Below are 14,354 nucleotides of genomic sequence, written 5' to 3' on the forward strand. Positions count from 1 at the left end.
GGGGGCACTGGGGGATGTGGGGGGGGGGAGGTGGAACTGGGGGGATGTGGGGGGGAGGAGGGGGGGGTGGCACTGAGGGATGTGGGGGGGCGAGGGGAGATGGGGGAGGTGGCAATGGGGGGAAGGGGGGGGCCCTGGGGGATGGGGGGGGAGGGGATACTGAGGAGGTGGCACTGGGGACGTGGGGGGGGATGTGGGGGGGAGGTGGCACTGGGGGATGGGGGGGAGGAGGGGAGGTGGCACTGGGGGGGGTGTGGGGAGGGGGAGATGGCACTGGGGGATGGGGGGGGGTGGCACTGGGGGGACATGGGGGGGGAGGGGGGGTGGCACTGGGGGATGTGTAGGGGGACGGATGGACACATCAGTGGGGCGGCACTGGGGGTGACGTATGGGATGGGGGGGGGGATATGGGTGGTAGGGACCTGGGGGAGACGTGGGGGGTGTCGGGGGGGCACTGAGGGTGATGTGGGGGGTGGGGGCCTGGGGTGGGCATGGGAGTGTGGGTGGGGTGGCACAGTGGGTGACATGGGGGGCGAGGGGGGGGGTGGCACTGCAGTGACACAAAGGAACCTGGGGGGCCGGGGGGGGGGGGGTGGGGAGCTGCCATGGGGTGACACCAGTGGGAATGGGGGGGGGGGGGGCACAGTGGCCGTGGAGTGGGAATAATGGGATGGGGGGAGATGGGCAGGGGGGTGACATTAATGGGACCTGGGGGGGGGGGGGGGGGGGGGCACGATGGCCACGGGGTGAAACCAGCAGGACCTGGGGGGGGGGGGGAACTGCTATGAGGTGCCACCAGGGGGACCGGGGGGGGAGGGGAACTGCTATGAGGTGCCACCAGGGGGACCGGGGGGGAGGGGAACTGCTATGAGGTGACACCAGGGGGACCGGGGGGGAGGGGAACTGCTATGAGGTGACACCAGGGGGACCGGGGGAGGGGGGGGGCTGCTATAAGGTGACACCAGCAGGACCTGGGGGGGGGGCAAGGGGGGGGCTGCTATGAGGTGACACCAGCAGGACCCGGGGGGTCACGATGTCCATAGGCGCTGTGCCGCAGGTCGCTTTGGGGCGCCGCCCCCTCCCCAAAATCCCCCCCCTCCCCCCCATCTCCCCTTCGCCCTGCAGTGCAGTTCTCCACCCCCGGCCACGACGCCTCCTTCGCCATCCGCATCCGCCACCCGCCCACCCCCCGCCTCTACGGCTCCGCGGACAGCGATGGGGACGGCGGTGAGGAGACCCCCCCCCCCCTCCCCAAAAACCCCCCCGGACCCCCGGGCTCCCGCCCCCCTCCCCCCCCCCCCCCCCCCGGCAGGCGCTGACGCCCCCCCGCAGGGTACAACGTGACGGCGCTGGTGACCATCGCCACGAAGACGTTCCTGCGCTACGACAAACTGCGGGCGCTCATCGCCAGCATCCGCCGCTTCTACCCCACCGTCACCATCGTGGTGGCCGACGACAGCCAGCGGCCAGAGAGCCTGCAGGGCCCCCATCTGGAGCACTACGTCATGCCCTTCGGAAAGGTGGGCGGGGGGCGGCGGGGGGCGGGGGGGGGCTGATGGGAGCTTGGGGGGGGGGCATTGGGGCGGTGGGATCGTGGGGTGGGGGGCGTTGGGGTCTGATGGGACCATGGAGTAGGGGGCACTGGGGAGGTGGGATCGAAGATTGGGGTCATTGGGGCGGTGGGATCATGGGGTGGGGGGCATTGGGGTCTGATGGGAGCTTGGGGTGGGGGGCATTGGGGCAGTGGGATGAAGGATTGGGGTCATTGGGGCGCTGGGAATGTGGGGTGGGGGGCATTGGGGTGGTGGGAATGTGGGGTGGGGGGCACTGGGCTCTGATGGGAGCTTGGGATGGGGGGGCACTGGGGTGGTGGGATCGAAGATTGGGGTCACTGGGGCAGTGGGAATGTGGGGTGGGGGGCATTGGGGTGGTGGGATCGTGGGGTGGGGGGCATTGGGGTCTGATGGGACTTTGGGTGGGGGGGCATTGGGGCAGTGGGATTGAGGGTTGGGGTCATTGGGGCAGTGGGAATGTGGGGTGGGGGGCATCAAGGAGGTTGGATGACAGGTTGGGGTCACTGGGGTCTGATGGGACCATGGGGTAGGGGGCACTGGGGTGATGGGATCGAAGATTGGGGTCATTGGGGTCTGATGGGACCTTGGGTGGGGGGCACTGGGGCAGTGGGAACATGGGGTGGGGGGCATTGGGGTCTGATAGGAGCTTGGGATGGGGGGCACTGGGGCGGTGGGAGGAAGGGTTTGGGGATGAAGCAGTGGGACATTGGGGTCCAACAGGACCATCAGGTGGGGGGGCACTGGGGCTGTGGGATCGAAGGTTGGGGTCATTGGGGTCTGATGGGAGCTCGGGGTGGGGGGGCGTTGGGGCGGTGGGATCGAGGGTTGGGGTCATCGGGGCGGTGGGATCATGGGGTGGGGGGCATTGGGGCGGTGGGATGAAGGGTTGGGGACACTGAGGTGGGGGGGGTGGGGATTTTAGGGTGGTGGGATGAAGGGGGGGCATTGGGGTCTGATGGGACCATGGGGGGGGGCATCGGGGTCCTGTGGGGCCGAAGGATGGAGTCACTGGGGTGTGATGGGGGCATGGGGCTGTGGGGAGAACAGTGGGGCGCTGCGAGGGACAAGGTGGGGTGGTGGCACTGCGGGGCAGGGGCTGTGTGGGGCGGGCTGTGTGTGGGGTGAGGGCTCTATGGGGTGGGCTGTGGGGCAGGCTGTGTGTGGGGTGGGTTGTGGGGCAGGCTATGGGGCAGGGGCTGCATGGGGCAGGCTGTGTGGGGCAGACTGTGGGGCAGGGGCTGTATGGGGCAGGCCATGCGGGCAGGGGCTGTGGGGCAGGGGCTGTATGGAGCAAGCCGTGGGGCAGGGGCTGTGTGGGGCAGGCTGTGTGGCAGGCCATGGGGCAGGCCATGGGGCAGGGGCTGTATGGGGCAGGCTATATGGGGCAGGCCGTGGGGCAGGGGCTGCATGGGGCAGGCTGTGGGGCAGGCCGTGGGGCAGGGGCTGTATGGGGCAGGCTGTGGGACAGGCTGTAGGGTAGGGGCTGTATGGGGCAGGCTGTGTGGGGCAGGCCGTGGGGCAGAGGCTGTATGGGGCAGGCTGTGGGGCAGGCCGTGGGGCAGGGGCTCTATGGGGCAGGCCGTGGGGCAGGGGCTGTGTGGGGCAGGCCATGGGGCAGGGGCTCTATGGGGCAGGCCGTGGGGCAGGGGCTCTATGGGGCAGGCCGTGGGGCAGGGGCTGTGTGGGGCAGGCCATGGGGCAGGGGCTCTATGGGGCAGGCCATGGGGCTGACCCGCTGCGCAGGGCTGGTTCGCGGGGGCGGAACCTGGCCATCTCCCAGGTGAGCACCAAATACGTGCTGTGGGTGGACGACGACTTCATCTTCACGGCGCGGACGCGGCTGGAGAAGCTGGTGGACGTGTTGGAGCGCACCAGCCTCGACCTGGTAGGGGGGGGCGGCCGGCCTGCCCCACAGCTGCCCCACAGCTGCCCCACAGCACCCAACAACAGCCCCCAGCGCCCCACAACACCCCACAGCATCCCGCAGTATCCAACACCCCACAACACCCAACAGCTCCCAACAGCAGCCCCACAACAACCCTACAGCGCCCCACAGCACCCAACACCCAACAGCACCCAACAACACCCCACAGTGCCCCACAACAACCCCACAACAACCCTACAGGGCCCCTAACAGCCCCACAGTGCCCCATAGCGCCCAACACCCAACAGCTCCCAACAACAGCCCCACAACAACCCTACAGCGCCCCACAGTACCCCACAGCTGCCCCACAGCAGCCCCACAACACCCAACAACAGCCCCCAGTGCCCCACAACACCCCACAGCATCCCGCAGTACCCAACACCCAACAGCACTCAACAACAGCCCCACAGCAGCCCCACAGCAGCCCCACAACCCCACAACAACCCTACAGCGCCCCACAACACCCCACAGCGCCCCACAGGACCCAACAGCCCCACAACACCCATCAGCTCCCAACAACAGCCCCACAACAACCCTACAGCGCCCCACAGCACCCAACACCCAACAGCACCCAACAACACCCCACAGTGCCCCACAACAACCCCACAACAACCCTACAGGGCCCCTAACAGCCCCACAGTGCCCCACAGCACCCAGCACCCAACAGCACCCACCAACAGCCCCATAACAACCCCACAACACCCCACAGCACCCAACACCCAACAGCACCCACCAACAGCCCCACAACACCCAACAGCAGCTCACAGCACCCCACAACAAACCCACAACAACCCTACAGCGCCCCACAGCACCCAGCACCCAACAGCACCCAACAGCACCCAACAACAGCCCACGGTGCCCCACAGCAGCCCCACTGCACCCAACAGCACCACAACACCCCGACACCCCAAAAACACCCCAACGCGCTGATCCCCCCAACAGCACCCCAAAACCCTACTGCACCCCGACATCCCAACACCCCAACACCCCACTGCACCCCAAAACCCCAACACCCCACTGCAGCCCGACACCCCATCTTGACAACAGCCAACACCCCAAAACACCCCGACAACAGCCCTCAACACCCCAGCACCCCAACAGCACCCCAACAACGGCCCCACAGCATCCTGACACCCCACTGCACCCCAACAGCCCAACAAAACCCCAACACCCAGCACCCAACACCCCAACAACACCCCAAAAACACCCCATTGATGTCTGGACATCCTGAACCCCAACACCCAAAACCACCCCAACACCCCACAGCACCCAGCACCCGACAGCACCCCAACACCCCAAAACCACCCCAACACCCCAACAGCACCCCGACACCCCAACACCCTGACCGCCCCAACAGCACCCCACAACGGCCCGACAGCACCCCAACACCCCAAAAACACCCCAAAAACACCCCGACACCCCAACAACGGCCCCACAACACCCTGACACCCCACTGCACCCCAACACCCCAACAACACCCCATTGATGTCTGCACATCCTGACACCCCAACACCCAAAACCACCCCAACAGCCCACAGCACCCCAACAGCCCAACAAAACCCCAACACCCAGCACCCAGCACCTGACAGCACCCCAACACCCCAAACCCCAACACCCCAACAGCACCCCGACACCCCAAACCATCAGCACCCCAACACCCTGACCGCCGCAACAGCACCCCACAACAGCCCGACAGCACCCCAACACCCCAAAAACACCCCCAAAACACCCCAAAAACACCCCAACACCCCAAAAACACCCCCAAAACACCCCAAAAACACCCCAACACCCCAAAAACACCCCAAAAACACCCCAAAAACACCCTGACACCCCAACAACAGCCCCACAACACCCTGACACCCCATCACACCCCAACACCCCAACAACACCCCATTGATGCCCGGACATCCTGACACCCCAACACCCAAAACCACCCCAACAGCCCACAGCACCCAGCATCCCAACAGCACCCCAACAGCCCAAACCCCAACACCCCAAAAACACCCCAAAAACACCCCAACACCCCACAGCACCCCAACAGCCCAACAAAACCCCAACACCCAGCACCCAGCACCCCCAAAACACCCCATTGATGCCCTGACATCCTGACACCCCAACACCCAAAACCACCCCAACACCCCACAGCACCCAGCACCCGACAGCACCCCAACACCCCAAACCCCAACACCCCAAACCCCAACAGCACCCCGACACCCCAAAAACACCCCAAAAACACCCCGACACCCCAACACCCCAACACCCAGCATCCAACACCCCCAAAACACCCCAAAGCACCCCAACATCCCACAGCACCCAGCACCCGACAGCATCCCAAGACCCCAAACCATCAGCACCCCAACACCCCAAAAACACCCCAACACCCCACAGCACCCCAACACCCCAACACCCAACAGCCCCCCACAGCACCCCGACGCCCCAACCTGCCCCCCAAACCCGGCGCTGTGGGGCCGCGTGACCCTTTGGCTTTATGGGATCGGCGCAGTGCTTTGGGGCGCAGTGCTCTATGGGGCAGGGCGTCGCTGTGGGGTGTCAGCATCCCGCCCCCCATTCCCGCACCCCATCGTCTCACCCCATTCCTCCCGCACCCCATTGCCATACCCCACACCCCACACCCCATCCACGCACCCTGTACCCCATAGTCTCACCCCACACCCCAGCATCTCACCCCATTCCTCCAGCACCCCATTGCTGTCTCCCAAGCCCCGCACCCCATTCCCACACCCCATGTTTCACACCCCATATTCCATTAACCCTAATTCCTGCTAACCCTAACCCCACACCCCATCCCACACCCCACATCCCATATTCCACACCCCACACCCCATATTCCCCCACCCTACACCCCACACCCCATATTCCACACCCCATATTCCACACCCCATTCCCACACCCCAAACCCCATATTCCAAGCCCCACACCCCATCCCACACCCCACACCCCGTATTCCGCACCCTACACCCCACACTGCACACCCCATTCTCGCACCCCACACCCCATCCCATACCCCGTATTCCACACCCACACCCCACACCCTACACCACACACCCCATTTCCACACCCCATATTCCATTAACCCTAATTCCTGCTAACCCTAACCCCAAACCCCATCCCACATCCCATATTCCACATCCCACACCCCACACCCCATATTCCCCCACCCCACACCGCACACCCCATTCCCACACCCCATATTCCCCCACCCCATTCCCACGTCCCGCACCCCATATTTCAAACCCCACACCCCATTCCCACACCCCATATTCCCCCATCCCACACCCCACACCCCATTCTCACACCCCACACCCCATATTCCACACCTCATATTCCACACCCCACACCCATATTCCATTAACCCTAATTCCCGGTAACCCTAACCCCACACCCCATCCCCCACACCCCAAACCCCATGTTCTAAGCCCCACACCCCACATCCCACACCCTACACTGCACACCCCATTCCCACACCCCACACCCCATATTCCATTAACCCTAATTCCTAGTAACCCTAACCCCACACCCCATTCCCACACCCCACATCCCATATTCCACACCTCACACTCCATCCCACCCCCCATATTCCACGCCCCACACCCCATACTCCATTAACCCTAATTCCCAGTAACCCTAACCCCACACCCCATCCCACATCCCATATTCCACACCCCACACCCCATATTCCCCCATCCCACCCCCCACACCCCACACCCCATCCCACACCCTACACCCCATATTCCACACCTCATATTCCACACCCCACACCTATATTCCATTAATCCTAATTCCCGGTAACCCTAACCCCACACCCCATGTTCCACACCCCATTCCCACACCCCATATTCCCCCACCCCACACCCCACACCGCACACCCCATCCCACACCCCATGTTCCACATCCCATACCCCATTCCCACACCCCACACCCCATATTCCATTAACCCTAATTCCTGGTAACCCTAACCCCACACCCCACACCCCACATCCCATATTCCACACTCCATTCCCACACCCCACACCTCATATTCCATTAACCCTAATTCCCGGTAACCCTAAACCTAACCCCACACCCCATTCCTACAGCCCGCACCCCATATTCCACACCTCACACTCCATCCCATGCCCCACACCCTACACCCCACACCCCACACCCCATTTCCCACACCCCACACCCCATATTCCATTAACCCTAATTCCTGCTAACCCTAACCCCAAACCCCATCCCACACCCCATATTCCCCCATCCCACACCCCACATCCCACATCCCACATCCCATACCCCATTCCCACACCCCATATTCCCCCCCACCCCCCACCCCATGTTCCACCCCCCACCCCCCATTCCCGCCCCCACCTCCCGTTCTCCCGTTCCTCCCGCAGGTAGGCGGCGCTGTCCGTGAGATCTCCGGTTTCACCACCACGTACCGGCAGCGGCTGTCGGTGCGGCCGGGCGGCGCGGGTGGCGACTGCCTGTGGGCGCGGCCCGGCTTCCATCACCGCCTCTCGGGCTTCCCGGGCTGCGTCGTGACGGACGGCGTGGTGAATTTCTTCCTGGCGCGGACCGACAAAGTGCGGCAGGTCGGCTTCGACCCGAGGCTGCGCAGGGTGGCGCATCTGGGTGAGCGGGGGGAGGGGGCGCGGGGGGGGGTGGGGGGGTCATGGGAGGGCATGGGGGGAGGGGGGGTCTGCGGGGTCGTGAGGGGGCACGAGGTCGTGGGATCGTGGGGGTCTGTGGGGTCATGGGGTCATGGGGGTCTGCAGGGTCAGGGGGGCACGGGGTCATGGGGTCATGGGGGTCTGTGGGGTCATGGGGGGTCATGAGGTCATGGGGGTCTGCAGGGTCATGCAGGGGCACGGGGTCATGGGGTCATGGGGGTCTGTGGGGTCGGGGGGGCACAGGGTCATGGGGTCATGGGGGTCTGCAGGGTCATGGGGGTCTTTGAGGTTACGGAGGGTCGGGTGTTCAGGGGGTCTGCGGGGTTACGGGGGGTTATGGGGTCATGGGGGTCACGTGGGAGGGTGGGGGGTTATGGGGGGGAGGGAAGTTGTGGGGGGAGGGGGGTTATGGGGTCATGGGGGTTACATGGGGGTCATAAGGGGTCGTGGGGGGGCAGGGGGGTTATGGAGTCATAGGGGGTCATGGGGAGAGGGGGGTTATGGGGTCATAGGGGTCACATGGGGGTCATGACGGGTCGTGGGGGTCTGTAGGGTCATGAAGGGTGGGGGGTTATGGGGTCATGGGGGTCTGTGGGGTCATGGGGGGTCAGGGGGTCATGGGGGATCAGGGAGTTGTGGGGAGGAGGGGGGGTCTGGGGGGCCATGGAGGGATGGGGCAGTTATGGGGGTCTGTGGGGTCATGGGGGTCTTTGAGGTTACAGAGGGTCGGGGGGTCGGTGGGTCTGCAGGGTTACGGGGGGTTATGGGGTCATGGGGGTCACGTGGGGGTCATGGGAGGGAGGGGGGCTTATGGGGGGTCAGGGGGTCGTGTGGGGGCAGGAGGTTATGGGGTTGTAGGGGTCACGTGGGGGTCAGGGGGCTGGGGGGGCGGGGTGGTTATTGGGGTCGGTGGGGTCATGGTGGTCTGTGGGGATATGGGAGGTTATGGGGGTCGTGACGGGAAGGGGGGTCATGGGGTCACCTGGGGGGTCTGTGGGGTCGTGGTTATGGGGTCTATGGGGCCGTGGGGTCACCTGGGGGATTGGAGGGTCATGGGGGGGTGGAGGGGTCATGGGGTCTGTGGGGTTATGGGAGACTGGGGGGTTGTGGGGGGTCAGGGGGTGGGAGGGGTCAGGAGTCATGGGGGGGCGGGGAGTTACGGGGTCACGAGGGGTCACGTGAGGGGTCATGGGGTCATGGGAGGTTGGGGGATTATGGGGAGGTTCGGGGTCATGGGGTCATGGGGGGCAGGGGGGCTATGGAGGCCTGTGGGGTTATGGGGTCTGTGGGGTCGTGGGGGTCTGTGAGTGCAGGTTCTGGGGTCGTGGGGGGGTTCATGGGTGTCTGTGGGGTGGAGATCATTGGGTCACAGGGTGTCTGTGGGGTGGGGGTCATGGGGGTCATCAAGGGGTGTCTGTGGGGTCGTCATGTTGTGGGGTGTCTGTGGGGTCATGGGGGTCTGTGGGTGCAGGTTCTGGAGTCATGGGGGGGTCACGGGTGTCTGTGGGGTGGGGGTTGTGGGGTCATGGGGTATGTGTGGGGTCATCGGGTGGTGGGGTGTCTGTGGGGTGGGGGTTATGGGGTCATAGGGTCACCAAGGGGTGTCTGTGGGGTCATTGGGTGGTGGGATATCTGTGGGGTCATGGGGGATCTGTGGGGTGGGGGTTATGGACTCATGGGGGGGGTCACGGGTGTCTGTGGGGTGGGGGTTATGGGGTCATGGGGTCACCAAGGGGTGTCTGTGGGGACACTGGGTTGGGGGGTGTCAGTGGGGTCATGGGGTCATCGAGGGGTATTTGTGGGGTCATCGGGTGGTGGGGTGTCTGTGTGGTGGGGGTCATGAGGTCATGGGGTCTCCAAGGGGTGTCTGTGGGGTCATGGGGGATCTGTGGGGTGTGGGTTCTGGATCATGGGGGGGTCACGGGTGTCTGTGGGGTGGAGATCATTGGGTCATGGGGTGTCTGTGGGGTGGGGGTTGTGGGGTCACAGGGGTCTCCAAGGGGCGTCTGTGGGGTCGTCATGTTGTGGGATGTCTGTGGGGTCATGGGGTCTGTGGGGTGCGGGTTCTGGATCATGGGGGGGTCACGGGTGTCTGTGGGGCAGAGATGATGGGGTGATGGGGTATCTGAAGGCTCAGCGTGCGGTGGGGTGTCTGTGGGGTGGGGGTTATGGGGTCATGGGGGTCTCCAAGGGGCATCTGTGGGGTCGTCATGTTGTGGGATGTCAGTGGGGTCCTGGGGGTCTGTGGGCGCGGGTTCTGGAGTCCCAGGGGGTCCCGGTGTGTGTGGGGCACAGACCATTTGGCGATGGCTGTCTGAGGCTCCCCACGCAGTTATGGGGCGCCGCGGGTCGGGGCGGCGCTCGGCGGGTCTGCGCTGTGCCGACGCGGCCGCCGTTGCCCCCAGAGTTCTTCATCGACGGGCTGGGGGTGCTGCACGTGGGCTCCTGCGAGGACGTGGTGGTCGACCACGCCTCCAAGCTGGCGCTGCCGTGGCGCAAGTCGGAGGCGGAGCGGCTGTACGCGCGGTTCCGTTACCCCGGCAGCCGCGACGACGGCGCGCGCCTCAAGCACGGCCTCTTCTTCTTCAAGAACCGCCTCAAGTGCATGCGGGGCAACTAGCTGCCAGCGCTGCGGGGCGCTGCGGAGCTCGGGCTCCTCTGGGCCCTTGGGAACTTTGGGAACTTTGGGCCCTTTGGGTCCTTTTGGCATCACGTGGACTTTGGGTCCTTTGGGTCCCTTTGGGAACTTTGGGTCCCTTGGGAACTTAGGGAACTTTGGGTCCCTTTGGGTCCTTTTGGGAACTTTGGACACTTTGGGTCCTTTGGGTCCCTTTGGGAACTTTGGGCCCCTTGGGAACTTTGGGAACTTTGGGTCCTTTGGGTCCTTTGGGTCCTTTGGGTCCTCTGGGCACTGCGGGCATCACAGGGACTTTGGGTCCTTTGGGTCCCTTTGGGTCCTTTGGGTCCTCTGGGCACTGTGGGCATCACATGGACTGTGGCTCCTTTGGGTCCCTTGGGAACTTTGGGCCCTTTGGGTCCTTTGGGTCCTTTGGACACTTTGGGTCCCTTTGGGTCCTTTGGGCACCGTGGGTGCTGTGGGTACTTTGAGTTTTGAGTAGTTTGGGCACCATGGGCATCACAGGGACTTTGGGTCCTTTGGGCCCCTTGGGAACTTTGGGAACTTTGGGCACCATGGGTGCCAGGGGCGCTGCAAGAACTTTGGGTCCCTTGGGCACTTTGGGTCCTTTGGGCCCTTGGGAACTTTGGGTCCTTTGCACCCTTGGGAACTTTGGGAACTTTGGGTCCTTTGGGTCCTTTTGGGAACTTTGGGTCCTTTGGGTCCCTTGGGTCCTTTGGACACTTTGGGTCCCTTTGGGTCCTTTGGGCACCGTGGGTGCTGTGGGTACTTTGAGTTTTGAGTAGTTTGGGCACCATGGGCATCACAGGGACTTTGGGTCCTTTGGGCCCCTTGGGAACTTTGGGTCCTTTGGGCCCTTTGGGTCCTTTTGGCATCACAGGGACTTTGGGTCCTTTGGGCCCCTTGGGAACTTTGGGAACTTTGGGCACCGTGGGTGCCAGGAGCGCTGCAGGAACTTTGGGTCCCTTGGGCACTTTGGGTCCTTTGGGTCCTTGGGAACTTTGGGTCCTTTGCACCCTTGGGAACTTTGGGAACTTTGGGTCCTTTGGGTCCTTTTGGGAACTTTGGGTCCTTTGGGTCCTTTGGACACTTTGGGTCCCTTTGGGTCCTTTGGGCACCGTGGGTGCTGTGGGTACTTTGAGTTTTGAGTAGTTTGGGCACCATGGGCATCGCAGGTGCTGTGGGCACTTTGGGCCCTTGGGAACTTTGGGAACTTCGGGTCCTTTGGGTCCTTTGGGCATCACATGGACTTTGGGTCCTTTGGGTCCTTTGGGCCCCTTGGGAACTTTGCACCCTTGGGAACTTTGGGTCCTTTGGGTCCTTTGGGTCCCTTTGGGTCCTTTGGGCACTGTGGGTGCTGTGGGTACTTTGAGTTTTGAGTAGTTTGGGCACCATGGGCATCACAGGGACTTTGGCTCCTTTGGGCCCTTGGGTCCTTCAGGTCCTTTTGGGAATTTTGGACACTTCGGGTCCCTTTGGGAACTTTGGGCACCGTGGGTGCTGGGGGCGCTGCAGGAACTTTGGGTCCTTTGGGCCCTTGGGAACTTTGAGTCCTTTGGGTCCCTTGGGTCCTTTGGGCACCGTGGGTGCTGTGGGTACTTTGAGTTTTGAGTAGTTTGGGCACCATGGGCATCACAGGGACTTTGGGTCCTTTGGGTCCCTTTGGGAACTTTGGACACTTTGGGAACTGTGGGTGCCGTGGGCGCTGCGGGAACTTTGGGTCCTTTTGGGTCCTTTTGGGCACTTTGGGCACTTTGGGCGCTATGGGTGCTGTGGGCACTGTGGGTACTTTGACTACTTAGGGAACCGTGGGCATCGCGGGTCCTTTGGGTCCTTTGGGCACTGTGGGTCCTTCAGGTCCTTTTGGGAACTTTGGACACTTCAGGTCCCTTTGGGAACTTTGGGCCCTTTGGGTGCCAGGGGAGCTGCAGGAACTTTGGGTCCTTTTGGGCCCCTTGGGAACTTTGCACCCTTGGAAACTTTGGGAACTTTGGGTCCTTTGGGTCCTTTTGGGCACTTTGGACACTTTGGGTCCCTTTGGGCACCCTGGGTGCCGTGGGCGCTGTGGGAACTTTGACTACTTAGGGGACCGTGGGAACTTTGGGTCCTTTTGGGAACTTTGGGCACTGTGGGAACTGTGGGTGCTGTGGGTATTTTGGGCACTTTAGGAACTTTGGGCACTATGGGTGCTGTGGGAACTTTGGGTCCTTTGGGTCTTTTGGGTCCTTTTGGGAACTTTGGATGCTTTGGGTCCTTTGGGTGCCATGGACACCGTAGGAACTTTGAGCACTTTGGGCGCTGTGGGTGCCGTGGGCACTGGGGCACTTTGGGCACTTTGACTACTTAGGGGACTGTGGGCACTGCAGGTCCTCTGGGCACTTTGGGGTCCTTTGGGTCCTTTGGGCACTTTGGGGTCTTTTGGGTCCTTTGGATACTTGGGGTCTTTTGGGTCCTTTGGGTCCTTTGGGCACTTTGGGGTCTTTTGGGTCCTTTGGGTCCTTTGGGCACTTTGGGGTCTTTTGGGTCCTTTGGGGTCTTTTGGGTCCTTTGGGCACTTTGGGGTCCTTTGGGTCCTTTGGGTCTTTGGGCACTTTGGGGTCTTTTGGGTCCTTTGGGTCCTTTGGGTCTTTGGGCACTTTGGGGTCCTTTGGGGTCCTTTGGGTCCTTTGGGTGCCGTGGCAGTGCAGTCGGCTCGGTCACAGTGGCTGCCAACGTCGGGTGGCCGCTGCACCGTGGCCACCAAATCCTGGTTGTGCCGCAGTCGTGGCCGCCGTGGCTGTGAGTGCTGCTGCCGTGGCCTCCATGGAGACGGCAGTGGCCACCACAGTGACTGTGAGCAGCGCCATGGCTGTGCCACTCGTCCTTGGGACCACCGCCAAAACACCACCAAAACACCGCCATCAAACCAACACCAAACCACCAAAACACCACCAAAACACCACCAAACCAACACCAAACCAACACCAAAACACCACCAAAACACCACCAAAACACCGCCAAACCAACACCAAACCAACACCAAACCAACACCAAACCACTGCTACCAAACCACCACCAAACCACCACCACCAAACCAACACCAAACCACCGCCGCCACAGCAGCTCTGTCCGCTTTGTCACCACCACGGCCAGCACTGTGAGCACCGCAGGTGATCGTGGTCACCGCTGCTGCCGTTGTGGCCGCCATGACAGTTGCCACCCCGCCCACCACTGTGGCCACCATCGCTGGATTTGTGGCCACCCTGCTGCCCACCGTGGCTGCCACCATGTCCTCCATACCCACAACCTCCACGACCCCCATGACCTCCACGGCCCCCATGACCTCCATGACCTCCACGGCCTCCATGACCTCCACAACCTCCACGACCTTCATGACCTCCACGGCCCCCATGGTCTCCATGACCTCCATGACCTCCATGGCTTCCATGTCCTCCACGACCTCTATGACCTCCATGTCCTCCATGGCCCCCATGACCTCCATATCCTCCATGACCTCCATAACCTCCACGACCCCCATGGCCACCGCAGCCACCGCCGTCGCTATTGTT

General features: G+C 63.2%; 1 protein-coding gene across 1 annotated transcript; it reads left to right on the plus strand.

Moving 5' to 3' along the window:
- Positions 1 to 1,125: 1,125 nt before the first annotated feature.
- LOC306957649 (beta-1,4 N-acetylgalactosaminyltransferase 1-like) lies at positions 1,126 to 10,788 on the plus strand (the record flags this gene model as incomplete). Its single annotated transcript, XM_079551124.1, is given in 6 exon segments — positions 1,126 to 1,227; positions 1,333 to 1,520; positions 3,318 to 3,329; positions 3,331 to 3,459; positions 7,893 to 8,130; positions 10,574 to 10,788. Coding segments are annotated over 6 exon segments (884 nt in total), but the record flags the coding sequence as incomplete, so codon positions are not given.
- Between the last annotated feature and the right edge of the window lie 3,566 nt (positions 10,789 to 14,354).

This window comes from Tetrao urogallus (assembly GCF_951394365.1).
Source record: "Tetrao urogallus genome assembly, contig: scaffold_286, whole genome shotgun sequence".
Classification (NCBI taxonomy): Eukaryota; Metazoa; Chordata; class Aves; order Galliformes; family Phasianidae; genus Tetrao; species Tetrao urogallus.